This window comes from Triturus cristatus, chromosome 11 (genome assembly GCF_964204655.1).
Source record: "Triturus cristatus chromosome 11, aTriCri1.1, whole genome shotgun sequence".
In the NCBI taxonomy this organism is placed as follows: Eukaryota; Metazoa; Chordata; class Amphibia; order Caudata; family Salamandridae; genus Triturus; species Triturus cristatus.
Genome location: NC_140594.1, coordinates 205,508,309 through 205,523,008, shown reverse-complemented (window position 1 = coordinate 205,523,008; position 14,700 = coordinate 205,508,309). Strand labels below are relative to the sequence as shown.

The 14,700-nt window shown below is 42.5% G+C and overlaps 1 protein-coding gene across 1 annotated transcript in view; it reads left to right on the top strand.

The window, feature by feature from the left end:
* Positions 1-14,700, top strand: part of SVOP (SV2 related protein) — a 258,821-nt gene that overhangs the window by 197,266 nt on the left and 46,855 nt on the right. The window contains exons 6-8 of the mRNA XM_085633377.1: positions 750-874; positions 5,536-5,599; positions 11,208-11,333. Of these exons, the coding sequence (XP_085489503.1) occupies positions 750-874; positions 5,536-5,599; positions 11,208-11,333 (315 nt within the window). The remainder of the gene's footprint in view (positions 1-749; positions 875-5,535; positions 5,600-11,207; positions 11,334-14,700) is intronic.

Genomic DNA, 14,700 nt, shown 5'->3' with positions numbered 1-14,700 from the left:
TTACTGGTTAATATTACCATTAAGGTCCTTCTTAAATATAGTACTTTTACAGTATCAGTTAATCTACTCTCACTAACATTTATCAAACATATGTTAAATTATATAACTGTTACCTTCCAGTTCCTTTATGATAAATTGCACCTGTTCTTTTTTAATCTCAGGATAACTAGTAACCACCTGTGCTGTAGCAGGCCTGGGCTGCTCACTGTCTGACAACCAGCACTGGCAAAGCCAGTAGGCCTTGCTTTAATATGCACTTATATCATTTGAGCATGCCTGTGTTGCACGCATTAGAACAATCAAACCAGAAATATTAGTTTTGCAATGGTTATTTTTAATCTGCATTGCCTTGGGAAGGCCTGCATCCCAGGCAGTGTTTTAAAAAAATACAACATATGGAGCCTCACTTCTATATAGTTCTGACTTCCCTTTCCCCATGAGCTTTTCAATTGATGCAGATTCTCACTGTCCAACATTTCATGCTCCATAACCCTCAGATTGGGTGGTGCAAAGAAGTCCATCAAATCAGGTAATTCGGAGTTGAGATGGACTAGTTCACCTAGAGCTGTTAAGAGTATTGTTGAAAACGAAGATAGCTCGTTCCGGGTACTAATACGGAGTTACTTCAATGGAATATGTGGACAACCCTAATCTGTGCCAATCTTATGCTGTTTTTAAAATGTGTACATTAAAATAGAAATGTGAGCTTTGTTACTTTGTGATGTCCCTTTATTCTTTTTTTCCTGCAGGGATTAAAGATCAGTGTTTTCTGGGCCCTATATTATGGCCTACTAAGTGCTTTTGCTCCAATTTATAGCTGGATCGTCGTGCTAAGGGGACTTGTGGGATTCGGGATTGGAGGCGTCCCTCAATCGTAAGTAAATGCTTAAATTTATATGATTTTTTAAAGTCACAAGAGATTGGTAAATTACAGAGTTTCTTGTGTTCATATAAGGTGCATGACTATATGGGATGACACCAAAATGAAGAAAGAGCCAAACAGTACGGTTTTGGTGCAAAACCATACAGTGACTTTTGTTGCCGCATTCGCAAACTTTTTTGCAAAAATCTAATTAAATTCCATCTCATTACTACAGTACAGCTTCATTCACTTGAGAAAGCAACGCCTAGTGACTCACAGATTCTACTGTAAAATCACTTAGCAAAAAAATAAAAGAACAACTGGACCTAGTTATTTTGATTTCATTGAACAAATTTGACCCCTTGTGTTCTGGTTCTGGTTACGTGCCTTTGTTTATCACTAGAGCACATTAAACACAGTGTGGAATATATTCAAATGCACAGGTGGTGATATGCTATTCATCATTGTAAAGTGAGAGGAGATGCAAGCTTCAACTCTAATGAATCATGGTTAACAACAGTAATAGAAAGTATATTTCTTTGGTCAATACTTGAAAGTTTGGTGCAGTACAGTCTGTTAAATAATAAGTGGGATCCCAAAAGGTGATACCTTCATGTTAATTCCTCTAAGAGTTTTGGCATGTGCTACAAAACAATTGACTGGATAGGATGGCACCAAATATGGCAGATCTATAGAGGCCCGTTCCTTCAAAGTGCTTTTCAAATTCTATACAGCGGAAGCACTTTTATCACTACTAATAGCAAGCGGGCCACCATGTCTTTTTCGTCCCTTTTGGGGATTTATTTTTCTATTCGACTCTACTAGCCACACTACTCTACTAGCCACACTCCATTAACTATAACTCACCACTCTCCTATGCACTGTGTTTCACACATGAGCTAATTCGAGTTGTCATAAATGTTGTTATGAATTCTGTGATTTCGAATGGTATAAGTGATGTAATATGAATAGGTATAAGAAGTGCATCGTAAAGGCACGATATATAGGTATATAGTGTAGCTACTGAGTTCACTAGGCTGTGTAAGGAGATGTACGACATACACTAACTTGAAGGTGGTGCATAAATTATAATTGTAAGGTATAACTATAACTTTACAATGTCTAATGTTTGTGTAGTTTAAGTTTTTAACTAATTTCCAGTCGTTGATTTCCAATCTTGATAATTATTGAAGATTTATTATTCTTAGTCTCTTAGCTTTAGGTAAAATGTGATTGTCGTATTAACGACTTCGTTTGGGCTAAAATTCAAACAAAAGAGCCTCACTATTACACTAGCGAAACAGTATATCCACAGTGCAGGAAATATCACCGTGTGACTTCAACCGTATGTTTCATTATGAAAAGACGCAGCCCACGTGGAAACCCATGCAACAAATAAACATAATTCAACACGCTCCTCTATGAGAGAGTTGAGGATTATTTATTCAAATGAAGTAAAGTAAAGTAAACATCATTTATATTTATAATATTACATATCACTTCTCCATTGTGTTATGTGCAAATGTCCACTCCATCACGAAGTCTACCACATTATTATCATGAGATTTCATTCCTGGTGTAAACCTTGGCCTACCACATCAATGGTGCACATGCCCAATTTAAAACACCCTGTGTTGTGTGATCATTTCTGCTGTTGCACTCCAAATGTCACCATATATATATATATATATGTGGTTAAATTGTAATTTCAGGGGTGCAACAGGGTATCCTTATGGAACCCTTGCACCCTTGAAATTGCATGCGCAATTTCGAGTACCTACTGGGTACTCGCAAATTGCGCATGCAATTCCTATTTATTCCTATGGGCCTGTGGGCCCATAGGAATGAATGGCAATCAATAAAGGAAACACACAAAGCTAGCGGTATCCCACTAGGACAGCACCGGATTTAAGGATAACTCAATGTATCTACTGGTGGATAATTCCATTCACCATAAGTGTGCAATTTTGGTTAGCACCCGCCAGCACAATGCCGTTCCAGTTACTGGAATGTACATGTAAGAAAACAGCACCAAATGCACCACTCAGCTTGTATAATTTAAATAAGTCCAAATCCTTAAAGTTGTTCTTTTTCAAAAACTTCTTCTTTATTGTGCAGTTTATCATGCAATCTTTAAAAACTTCCAAAAACAGCAAAAGCAGCCGACGCGTTTCGTCCACCTCTGGACTTCTTCAGGGCAAAAAAAGTGGGATGAATGTCATCGTCTTTAGGTTCTCTTTTGCTTTCTTCTGATCCCTCACTACTTCAATATGTAGTGTAACTCAGAATGGTAATCCAAGTCCTTTTTTCAAAACATATAATTCGATGTAGGAAGGTTCACTATTGAGAGACACCAATGTTGTTTATTAATGTGATGGTGATTCTATATGGAAAATCATCCAATGATAAGGACAAATATATCCTGTTCTGAGATACCCGATTCCGTATCTTAAAAAGAAGGCACCGGACAGGGTTCCTACATCAAAAACAAATTCAGTAAAACAGGAGGGGTGAAGGCAAACATTCTGGGGGGTCCCAGCAGAGAGGGCCAGGTACAACACTCAGTATCATTCTTAATTACTGAAATGACAATTTCTCTTTTGAAATGGAAGAGATTTCCTCTTTTAATTGTAATAGGAGTCCCAAAATTTGAACAAACCTATGCCTGTAACTTACTCAGACTATGCCCTCTGTGATGCACTCATATCGTTTGCATTGCACTTTTTTGTTTGTTTCTCGACCAATCTGTCAATTTATTGGGTCTTTAATTGATGTAATAGCTCAATCTTTCACAAACTTTTCTAAAGTTTAGGTCTTGCCGAAACGGTGCATGTGCGGTCTCTTTGAGACCTTTTATTTTCTGACAGTGGGCTCAGAGGTCACCCATTGCTTTCCATTGATTGGCTTCATTATTAATCGCATTTCCTTGCTTCTTAGTGGTCAGCTTCAGTAGGCTTTCTTCCTCTTTGCGTGTTTATCCTTACCCTGGTCATTTCACCGCTCATTTTATTGGCTGCAACATTTTCTTTATCGTTAAACACTCTCCAGAAGTATGTCTTTCTGAGCTGTCTCACTTGTATACTTGCCCTCACCACATGTTCCCCCTCTACTGACCCTCTGCTGTCCTTCTGCTTGCACTCAGTCCCTCCCACCCACTTTCCATTGTCATCAGCTTGCCCTCAGGCCTCCGTTGTCCGTGTGCTTACTCCAAGAATCCCTCCATCCCACTCCGATTGTTTGTGTTGCCCCTGACTCGCCCTCCCTCCCTCAGTGTCGACTTCTGCCTGTCTCCCTCCCTCCGTCCATGTCGCATACCATCCCCTCCATCCGTGTTACATGCCGCCTCCCTCCTCGTGGTAAACAAAAAAAAGTGCTATGATACTGCTGTTCAAAATGGCTAAAAACATTGATAAAACCAGTTGCTCTGTCGTAGATGACTTTTCTCATGCTTGTTTCTTTCAAGGATCCCAATATTCTTCCTCAGATTATCTTTGCTATCTTTCCATGAAATTGAAACTACCCCTTTGCTGTTTTTAAATAGTCTTCCAATGTGCTTGTAGGTTATTCTTCCTGTACAATGTAAAACAAGTGTTTTCAACATACCTTCTTATGTTATAGACCTGTGTCTTTAGAGTTGAACTTCTACACGTCTGACTCCAGACAGAGCTGCGTACTACTTTGACATTCTCATTGGTTGAAAATATTCTTTATAATTACGACAATATAAACGTGCATTTCCTTATAGATGTCCGGGTACCCCAATTCTGAGCCCCAGACAGGAATGGTCACAGGGAGTTTTCTTCTTCAGGAGAAAAGGCCCTCACCCACCCAAGTGAGGCATGCTTCATCATCGGGCCTGCTCCTCGTTGGGCTGATGCTGCAATGCCGAACGGGCCCCTCTAGGGGGCACTTTGCTGGAGATCTTCTTGATTCTTGAATGAACTTTAGGTCCTCCTAATAAAGTGTGGGGAGGGAGTTCATCTAGGAAGGGTATATTGGTAAATGAAAAGGTCAAAATTAACTAGAGTCCTCTGATCTACTTATTTATTCAATGGGCCCTGTTAATGGTTAAAAGCACAAAGAAATATCTACGGAAATAATGTCCCGATAATCTGATCAAAGCTTGGATCTATGGCAATTCATCAGGACAATTTCTCTACCTAATCGACGTTAAGTGGGTGATAAATTAGACAGTCTGTGCATTCCCACTTCACCTTAATATATTGTCCATTCCACAAATTAGGTGTTATGACTTACAACATGATCTTGGAAGTCGAGTTTATATGAACACTAAAAATGACTCCATGCATTTTAGAATTTGGCCACTTAGGACTTATGGGATCAATGGCCACCTGAAGGGTCTGTACCCTTTGTCATAGGGGTACCCAGACATCTATAAGGAACTGCACGCTTGTTTATATTGTCATAATTATAGGGGAGTGCGTGTGCTGGACCTAATAAAAGAATCTCCGTCCCTCCTGTATTTTTGTTACGTTTTTGAAAATATTCTTTGCCAGTCACACTGACTTAGATGGCTTGCATGGAAAGTATGTTATGTAAAAGGCACATTTAATGGACAAATGGAAGTCTGAAAGAATAAAGCAAATTATACATGCATGTTGCATATATTAGAGCATTAACCTTTCACTTTTAATACTGTTCTTTCTATCCAGGGTGACTTTATATGCTGAATTCCTTCCAATGAAAGCAAGAGCAAAATGTATCTTATTAATAGAGGTAAGAAACAGGAATTAAAGAAATAAATGTGCTCAGCCTGCAGGTAGAACATCTGTGGCTGTTTTTGAAATGTAGTAAATACTGAATGATAAGGTGAGGACTTGTTATTCTCTCAAAAGGTTAATTTTCTGGAGTGTGATGTTCCCAACGTAGATCCAGGATGCCTGTACCCAAGGCAGATTTACAGGATAACTCCTCATTATTATACAACTTGAACCTGGATGAACTGCACACCATTGTGTGGAAATCCTGGAAACCTGACACACAGATAGTCTTCTTGGACCTTTTGTGGACACCCTGTCAAAGTACAATCAACTGTAGCGCTGTAAAAGTGATGCCAAAAATAACTATCAATGAAGATCAATGCTATGACTTTGTAATAATGCAGTTGTGCGCACAGTTTTTGCTTACAGTTATGAAAAGCTGATTAATAGGGGTTTCCTAACAGAGTACACAGAAAATGTAGATTCCACTGAAGACAAGGAGTTGAAGGAAAGCTTTAAGGGAGTTATCTGTTTAGGCATTAGGCGGTGGAGGTAACCGGAGAGTGAAGAGGCTATCCTGTGGAAGAAAACATCAACAAAATACATGTGAAGTCAATAGGTGGGAGTAGCAGAACAAGTGAGCATTTAAGACATGGTCTTGCCCAAATCAGAAAGAGAAGAATACCACCTGAATGTTTTAAACAAATGCTTTGGGATCCACCTGCTACCCTGTGAGTAATGAGGTTCATAATATATGCCCCTTGTCCTTAATAACATCGAGGTTTTCCTATGATTACTTCTAATCACAGATTCCTCACCCTTAGAATATCCCCAGACTGTATCCTGTAGATTGCATGCCAATAGGTAGAGTTGTGCTTCTCCGCATATCTTCTACTCTATTGAACGTGACCACAGGAGCTGCATAAAAGCACTACGGGGCAGATTTACAAGCCCCTTGCACCACCGGTGTGTCACTTTTTGTGACGTACCAGCAGCGCATTTGGCTGCCCCATATTTACAAGGGCAGGAAAAGCCACTCTGCATGACTTTTTCTGTCCTTGTAAATACGGACCCTTTACACACAACACTTAGCGTGAAAGGGGTGTTCCATGGGTGTTCCCACACAACACCCATAGAACCTGAATCATTTCAGATTAACAAGAAATCGTAAATCTGGAAATGCGTCTGAATGCTACGCCTCCCCAGGGGAGGGAGGCACAACGAGGAGATATGTATTCATTTCTCCTCTTTTCTTTTTCCTCTTTCTATGCGTGCTGCATTCTGCAGCACACATAGAAGAGGAAATCACCTATGGTGATTGTTTATGTACAGGAAGGTGTCGTCCCTTCCTGCACATAAACAATGATTAAAACAATGACATTTTGCATGTTATATGTGTGCTGCATTAGCACACATAGAAGTTGTAAAATGCCATTTCTGATTGGGAACCCTTCCTGCACATAAACAATCATCCCCGTGACACAGGCATCCTCGCACCATGGTGCAAGGGTGCCTGCGTCTGCGCATTGCAGCAGTTTGTGCACCAGCGCAGAGGGAAGCACAGAGATGCGACATATTGTTGTAAATATATCGCATCGCTGTGCTTCCAAACTAACGCAGCGCGGTGCAGCAAAATGACTTGCTGCACCGCGCTGCGTTCGTTTATTGTAAATCTGCCCCTACCTGAGCTCCCTGAAGTCACTTCCTTTTTGTCTGCACCTTCATATTTGGAACCAGAGCTAGCTGCTCTTTTTCTTGTCCCTTGATAAGCTTTTTTCTTTGCAGAAATAAAATTCCAGTGTGCAAGGAAAATGTCACCTCCTAAACTTTAAAACTTGTAGAAATTGCTGTAAACAAATGTTTGTGATAGATCCCCACAAGATGTGCCTCTGATGTTTATGTTTAGGGTCGAGCCACAACTCCAAGTCCTGCCGGGTGTCTGACCTGATCAATCCAAACACGATCTGGAACTGCGAAATGAAGCTATACATTGCTGGGCCTGCCGGTTATCTTGGTAAGGCAGCTCCCGCTCAAAGTCAAGGACAGCAACCCGCTCCTGTTCTTGGGGCTGGTCCGGCGTCAGATTTTCTTTGCACCCTAAGTTTTCAGGTATGTTCAAATCGAGAAGAAACACAAAAAGTCCAAACGGGCCTCTTCCCGGCCTTGCCACTCCACATCTAAGAAGTTGCAAGGTGCCCTGTGGTCTCGCTCCTGGTTCCCTGCTGAGGAGCAATTAATTCCGATGCACCCTAACTTTCCGGCTCTGACAGCGATGCTGCAACAAATCTGGGCATTTATAGAAGCCATGTTTCCATCTTTGGCCCCTTAACAGTTCCTTCTGGTGCACCTTTAGACCCCACTGATCCGCGGATGCCTCCAGATGGATTACCGCTGGTGGGTCCTCCCTTGCTGCTGACTGTGTCTCTTGAATCCACTTCAGATTCAGCTCCGACTCTGGATCTGATTCCACATCTGGTGCCATGATACATGCCTGTTCTTGCTGTGTCAACGCCGATGCCAAAGAAGTATGTTGAACCCATAGTTCTATTCAACGCTGAACCAAGTTCATCTTGACCTCAAACAAGGCCGCCTTCAAGTCAAGGTCCTATACGCCTGGACCACATACCTTCGGACCGAGACAAGACAATGTCTTTGCCATGAGGTCACCCTCCTGTACTTTGAACTCAGTACTCTTTGGGCCGGACTCTGATCAGAGCCAACCTGCTTTTGTTAATGATGGCAATGATGGTAAGGATGATCTTTCCCCACAATACAATGATGAGAAGTTGTACATGGACTTACAGGAGGCCAGTGGGCTGGATACTTTCCCTGACCCTGTGCTGGTGTCTCCCCGTGGTCCTTCAAGATAAGAATCGGCATCCTCTGCTATGTTAATTAGAAAGGGAGCCGAAGTCCTAGATTTACAATTACCTTTCCCTGAGTTGAAAACGAACGTCCTCACATAGTTCCTGCAACATGAGCAATCTTCCCTAGAACCTCTGCTAACATTTAATGAAACACTTACTGATATCCTCTTGGCTAATTAGGCAAAGCATTGTTCAAGTCTACCGGATAATCAACAAGTGGGGCATCATCATAGGCCAGCTCCTGATGACCCTGCCTTAATTACGCAGCATTCTACTCTGGGGAGTCGTGTGATACAGGCCTTCACAAACAGAGTCATCCCTAATTCCATCCCAATGACCCCGCCAGATAGGGAGCTAAAGTGGATGGAGGCGTTTGAGAAGATAATATTTTCCTCTGCCAGCCCGGCTCTTAGATCCGTCAACACTAGGTGTTCGCTGGGATGCTACTCCCAAGCATTATGGGACTCCGTGGCTGAACTTTTGTCAACAGTCGCAGTGGAGCACTGGGCTAGTTTGGAATAGACCATTCAGGACAGCCAGGATGCAGCCAAGTAGGTCTTCTAATCAGGACTGGACATGACAGATTGTTTGGGCAGAGCAGTCTGCACTAGCGTGGTGCTCCGATGCCAAGCTTAGATGAGATCATGAATATGCCTTTTGATGGGTATCACCCCTTTGGTGAGAATGCTGACTTTGACCGTGAGCGCTTTGAAGAAAGCAGAGCACCTGTCTTCTCCTTTGATCATTTTACACCTGCAAGAAGTTGTATCCACACCAGTTTTGCCTCTTTTAAGTCATTGCTAGCGGCTTCTCCTTCTGGGAACGTCAAGGCCCACCATCATTATCACAGCAGGTACCCCAATCCTTTTGTGGTCATGGGAAGGTAACTTGCACCCAATGCACAGGTCAGAAGTGGCAAAAAAATTCCAGTGCCTTGCCTGTCTGGCAGCAGCATCCAAGCTGCGTTAGTTTCCCCTTAGCGGCCCATATCTACCCTGTAGGGCAGAAACACTCATTTATTTGGTGGGTGGCAAACAAATGTCCACCAGATGAGTCTTGCAGATAGTCCTAACATTCTATTCTGTCCTACTACCTATTCTACCTACATCAGAGTGGCTTTCAGAGGACCATTTGTCTATGTTGCTTCAGGAATTCCAGGCTCTTTTGAAGAAAGAACTGATAGAGTGTGTCCTGGCTTCAAGGATGGGTGTTACTTCCACTATTTCCTAGTGCTGAAGAAGGGCAGAGCCCTTCACCCAAATTTAGATCGTTGATCACTCAACTTTTTCCTGTTGAAGCACAAATCCAAAATTCTCACACTAGCCCATATTTTCTCTGCCCTAGATCCAGGAGACTAGACTGTGGCATAGTACTTGCAGGATGCCTATTTTCATGTTTCCATCCTGCAAGCCCGCAGACACTACCTGCGGTTCAAGGAGGGCCACAAACATTTTGTTTGCTGTGCTCCCTTTTTCGCCAAACCAGTGCCCCTCTGGTGTTCACAAAGATGATTGCGGTGGTCGTAGTGTATCTTTGGATGCTCGGCATACCAGTCTTCCCCTACCTAGATGACTGGCTGTTGAAGGCAGGCTCACGACAGTCAGTGGACCTCCTTGCCTCTTTGGGGTTCATAATGAATGTGCCAAAGTCACACCTGATTCATACCCGATTCCTTTTCCGAGGTTCCCTTTCATCTGAGCCATTCTGACCAGTGGTAAACCCCCATCTCTTCCTCACCCTGAGCTAACGGTGGTGACAGAAACATCACTACCGGGTTAGGGAAGTCACCTGGGAAAGGTGGAGGTTTATTTTGTACGTATGTTATGACCTGCACACCTTTCTTACAACAATATTATTGGAGCACCATGACCAGAATCCCATGGAGGATGTGTTGAAATAAATGATGTAGAAACGCTTTCTGGCACAAACCATGCTTATTTCAAGCTTTTTGTTTTAGAATTGTAATATTTTGGTCAAATAACCAGTGTTACATATCCACATAGAGGGATGTAGTGTTGATCTTGGAGTTGCACTGTACAAACATTGCTGGGTAAAATACATTTTAAAACATCCCATGATTTGTTATCTGATTTAATCTGGCACTGCTCTTAATATCACACTCTAAAGAGTTATGAAGGCAGCAACAGGAATACTAGTAAATATGTTTCGCTCACTGCTTTTTACTTTCTGTACTTTCCCTTCTTTGTTCCTCCCATATTCCCGCAGGAACTAATAGGATATGCTGAAAGGCTACAGGTGGCTCAAGGATTCAAAATGGGATGACATGGGTTCACAGTGTCTTTGATGTCGCCCCTGCTACCCATGCCATTTTGTTGAATTCACGTCCGTGGTTCTATGTCCCTGGGGTAAAGAGTACTGGAAGTGGACAGCCTTCTGTTTTTTTCAAAGTATGCCATAAAATGTTATGTCAGTCCAGAGAGCACTGGAGATTTAAAGAGCTTGATCCCAAAAGGTGGGGGCAGGGGCAGCCTGTCCAAAGTAGGTTTAACCAGGGGTTCCTCAGCCCATGCCTGAAGTAAAACACACGGTTGATGTATTTCTACTGAACACAGAATGAATGAGATGGCCATGGAATGCAAAGCCTTCTTCTTGCCAGTGGTAATTGGCCCTCCTATTTCATACTGCGTTACGTCATAGACACAGGATCAGGAACAACTAAGAAAGTACATCTCTTGGCAAATTATTTCTATTGTCTGAGGATGACGCAGTGGCTTTGTTGTTTTTTGTCTCTAACAGATTTTTTGGGCCATCGGGACAGTGTTCGAAGTCCTTCTTGCTGTCTTTGTGATGCCCTCTCTGGGATGGCGCTGGCTGCTCATCCTCTCGGCACTGCCCCTCATGCTCTTCTCAGTCCTGTGTTTTGTAAGTATTTTTGTTTGTATACTTCACCGACAGTTGTGTTTATTCAGTAGTCTTATGCAGAAGCTGTGGACCGTCAGGTAAGAGCGGTGGGGCCGGGTGGGTGTGTGGGGGGGGTTTCAACAGATGATGACAAGGAAAAAATAATTATTTAATTTTCCCTCGTGGTCGTCAGTCGAAAACCCCCCAACCTGGCCCCACCGCTCTTACCTGCACGGACCGCGGGCTGCGTTTCAGGTATATGTTTGTTTTTCCAACTTATAATGAATAGATTAAACATTTCCAAAGAAACCCACAATATAATTGCCCTGGAAAGTTAGATGAAAGCCAAAGAACTGCAGTGTCCAAGTTCTGTAAATTGGAATAAGACCAACCACCATTTGTGCACATTACCAGGACAGAAGCAGCTGCTCCAGTGTGGAAGACTGAACATGTATGTCCAAGCCATCACTGCTTCCTCATCTAACTAATTAAACTAATTCAGTCAACTTTCGCAATAAACAATTCATATTCATTGGCTCCACACGCAAGATGCACACTTGTGGACCTCATGCGTGTAGCATTTGCCTAGAACCCTTTGTGATCACTCCCTTTTGGTGCTAGAATTATGGGTGCCTGATTTGCAGCATGCAGCGTTTATATATGGTGACTCCCTTCAGTGGCGCTACAAGAGCCAGTTTTCAAAAATGAAATTCGGCAGGAAGTCTTTTCTCCCTGAACAAGCACTCTGTTAGTAGTGCATGAACCCTAGGCGGTCTTTAAAGTGGTCATTCAGGGAGTTAGCATTGCCAAGCAATCTAGTATACTAACTAAAAGCTTGAGGTGGAACTCTCGGCTTGGGAAAAGAGAGTGAGCTTCACTACCTTTGGAGGTATATGAGAGCTAGAAAATATGGGGAGAGGGAGCAACTCGGCCGGACCCATCCAGGTCTACTACGTTGACCATGGGCTAGCTGGGATATTACCAAAGTGTGTCTGGCAGATGATTCAAATGTCTATGAGGCTGAGGATTCCTGGAGGAAATCTACACCTTCTATTCACAACTATACCAATCCAAATTTAACCTAATGCATGACTAGCTCACTTTTTATGTTGATACATTTGATATGGCCTAGTTAGGTGATGCTCACTGGCCATATTTAGAAGTTCTATAACTGTCAAGGAAATAATACAAATAATTAACAGCCTGACTTATGGCGGAGCCCAAGGAGCTGATGGTCTGACTTCTCAGTTTCATAAAGCATAAATACACATTCTGCACCCACGGCTTATGACCAGGTATGAGGAAGCATATCAAACCAACCCTGTATGCCCCACCCTTAGAGAAGCATTAATGGTTATGATCCTGAAACCAGATAAACCACCAGACAAATGTGACTCTTTCCACCCTCATACTTTGACGAACTATGACAATTAAATTCTAGCCAAGCTTCTTGCAACTCGAATATTTCCTCTACTACCCACGATTGTTAGTCCAGAACTTGCAGGATTTATGTTGATGTTTTGTTAGAAAACAGGCTTTTTGCAGGTTCCCCCCACTTTTTGCCCCCATTTGGAGGACTAGCTGCTGGTTTTTCGTCTCTGACAAAGCACTGAGGCCTGCCAACCAGACCTCAGTGCCAGTGTTCTAACCCATTACAATATTTTTGTCGAATTGGCTATCCCCAAGTGGCAAGTGCTGACTCACTTATAAGTTTCTAGTGTATGGTGCCCAGGGCATGCAAGGCAAAGTGTCCACCCAGCACTACAGTGCTTGTGATAGCCTGTGTGTGACAGTGTACAAAATGGCTCCCAGCCTTTCGCTGCAGATTGGAAGTGTAGTGGCAACACTGCTAGTTCGACTTTGACATTCAAACTAATGGCAAAGCCCCCCTCCCCTTAGCAATATATGTCAGTCCCACCTAAAGAAGGCCTATAGAGCCCTAAGGCAGGGACCTGTATGTTGGATTTTGCTTATCTTGGACTCTATATAGTCATAAAAATATAATCTATTTTTATAAATTGCTGTTGTATTTCTTTTGTGTTACGTGACTTTCCTATTTTGTTGTTTGGCACTGATAAATGCTTTACACTAGTTCCTTTGTTCAAGCCTTGCTGCTCGAAGCCATAGCTACCCGAGGTTCAGCTTAAAGTTGTGGAAATGAGCCTGACTAGACCAAAGACAGTTTTTGCGAGTTTATTCCAGGGGAATGCTGCACAGCCATACCATAAAATAAACACAAATACTCACACCGGATCCTCCACGTCCAACATGCTCTACTCGATCTCATAGATTCAATATAAGTGAATGATGTCACACTTTATGTTAGAGACCCTAAAGTAACCATCTCCCCACTAATTCACGAGTGCCTGAGGTTTGACCCCCTCCCCCCTAAGTATCACCATTTACTGATCTTAGTGGCTCAGTTTTCCACTAACTTCGTCCACTCCTTAGTGCTAATTAGAATGCCTTTTACATTACTGCGTTTCTTCCATGAAATACCAGGTGTCTGGGTTAGTAGAGACTTGGGGTTAATTTTGCAAGACAACTATGGGACACTGATCACTAACCTTGAAGACCAAATAATATAGAGTAGCTTACTCTTGTCATCAGCAGATAGACTAGCACTAGCGAAGATGTTAATTTTGCCCAACCTCTGTACCTATTCAATAATATTTCTCTTCCCCTGACTGAAATATTCTTTAGTAGGCAGAGAACAAATATGATCTGCCTGGCCTGAGCTAGACGGCAGCTGAGTTAGTGATGCTGTCTTTTGAGCAGGGAGGGCTATTGGCTTTGGATTTCTAGATTTATTAGCTATGTGCTCAGGCACAGTGCATACAGGAATGGTATTACCCTGAGCCTTTCTAGCCACATGTAGCAATAGAATCTGAATGTGTACACCCGCAGCATCTCAAAATGATTATATGTTATTCTGCCTGGAAGCTCCTGACTGAAACACTCACTGTAAAATACACAGTATGTGCCTGGGATAGCGTCAGACATAGAGCCAATCTAAATCATATGTGCATTCTTCAGCTTTTAGATGAGGACGATTCTGCGAAGCTAGACCAACAATGGCAACAATCACAAGGCTCATGGAAAAACATTGTGAAAGTCTCTTTAAATAAAAAGCAGTTCCTTTTATGGTGGAGATTTCTAGAAAAGGCATACACAAGAAGATAATGGATTAGATTCTGAAACATTTTGGACACTCACCCCAAGTCACAGATCTGGGTTGAATCCATCATCGTTCTTTAACTCACTTCACCACCCCAGTTCAGACCCAGCTATATACAAATCAGTCTTGACCCTGTGCCTCATGGGAACAGTCCAGCTGAACTGCCAAGCCAGGTCTTCCCTGGACAGGAAACAAGCATCCTGGGACCGG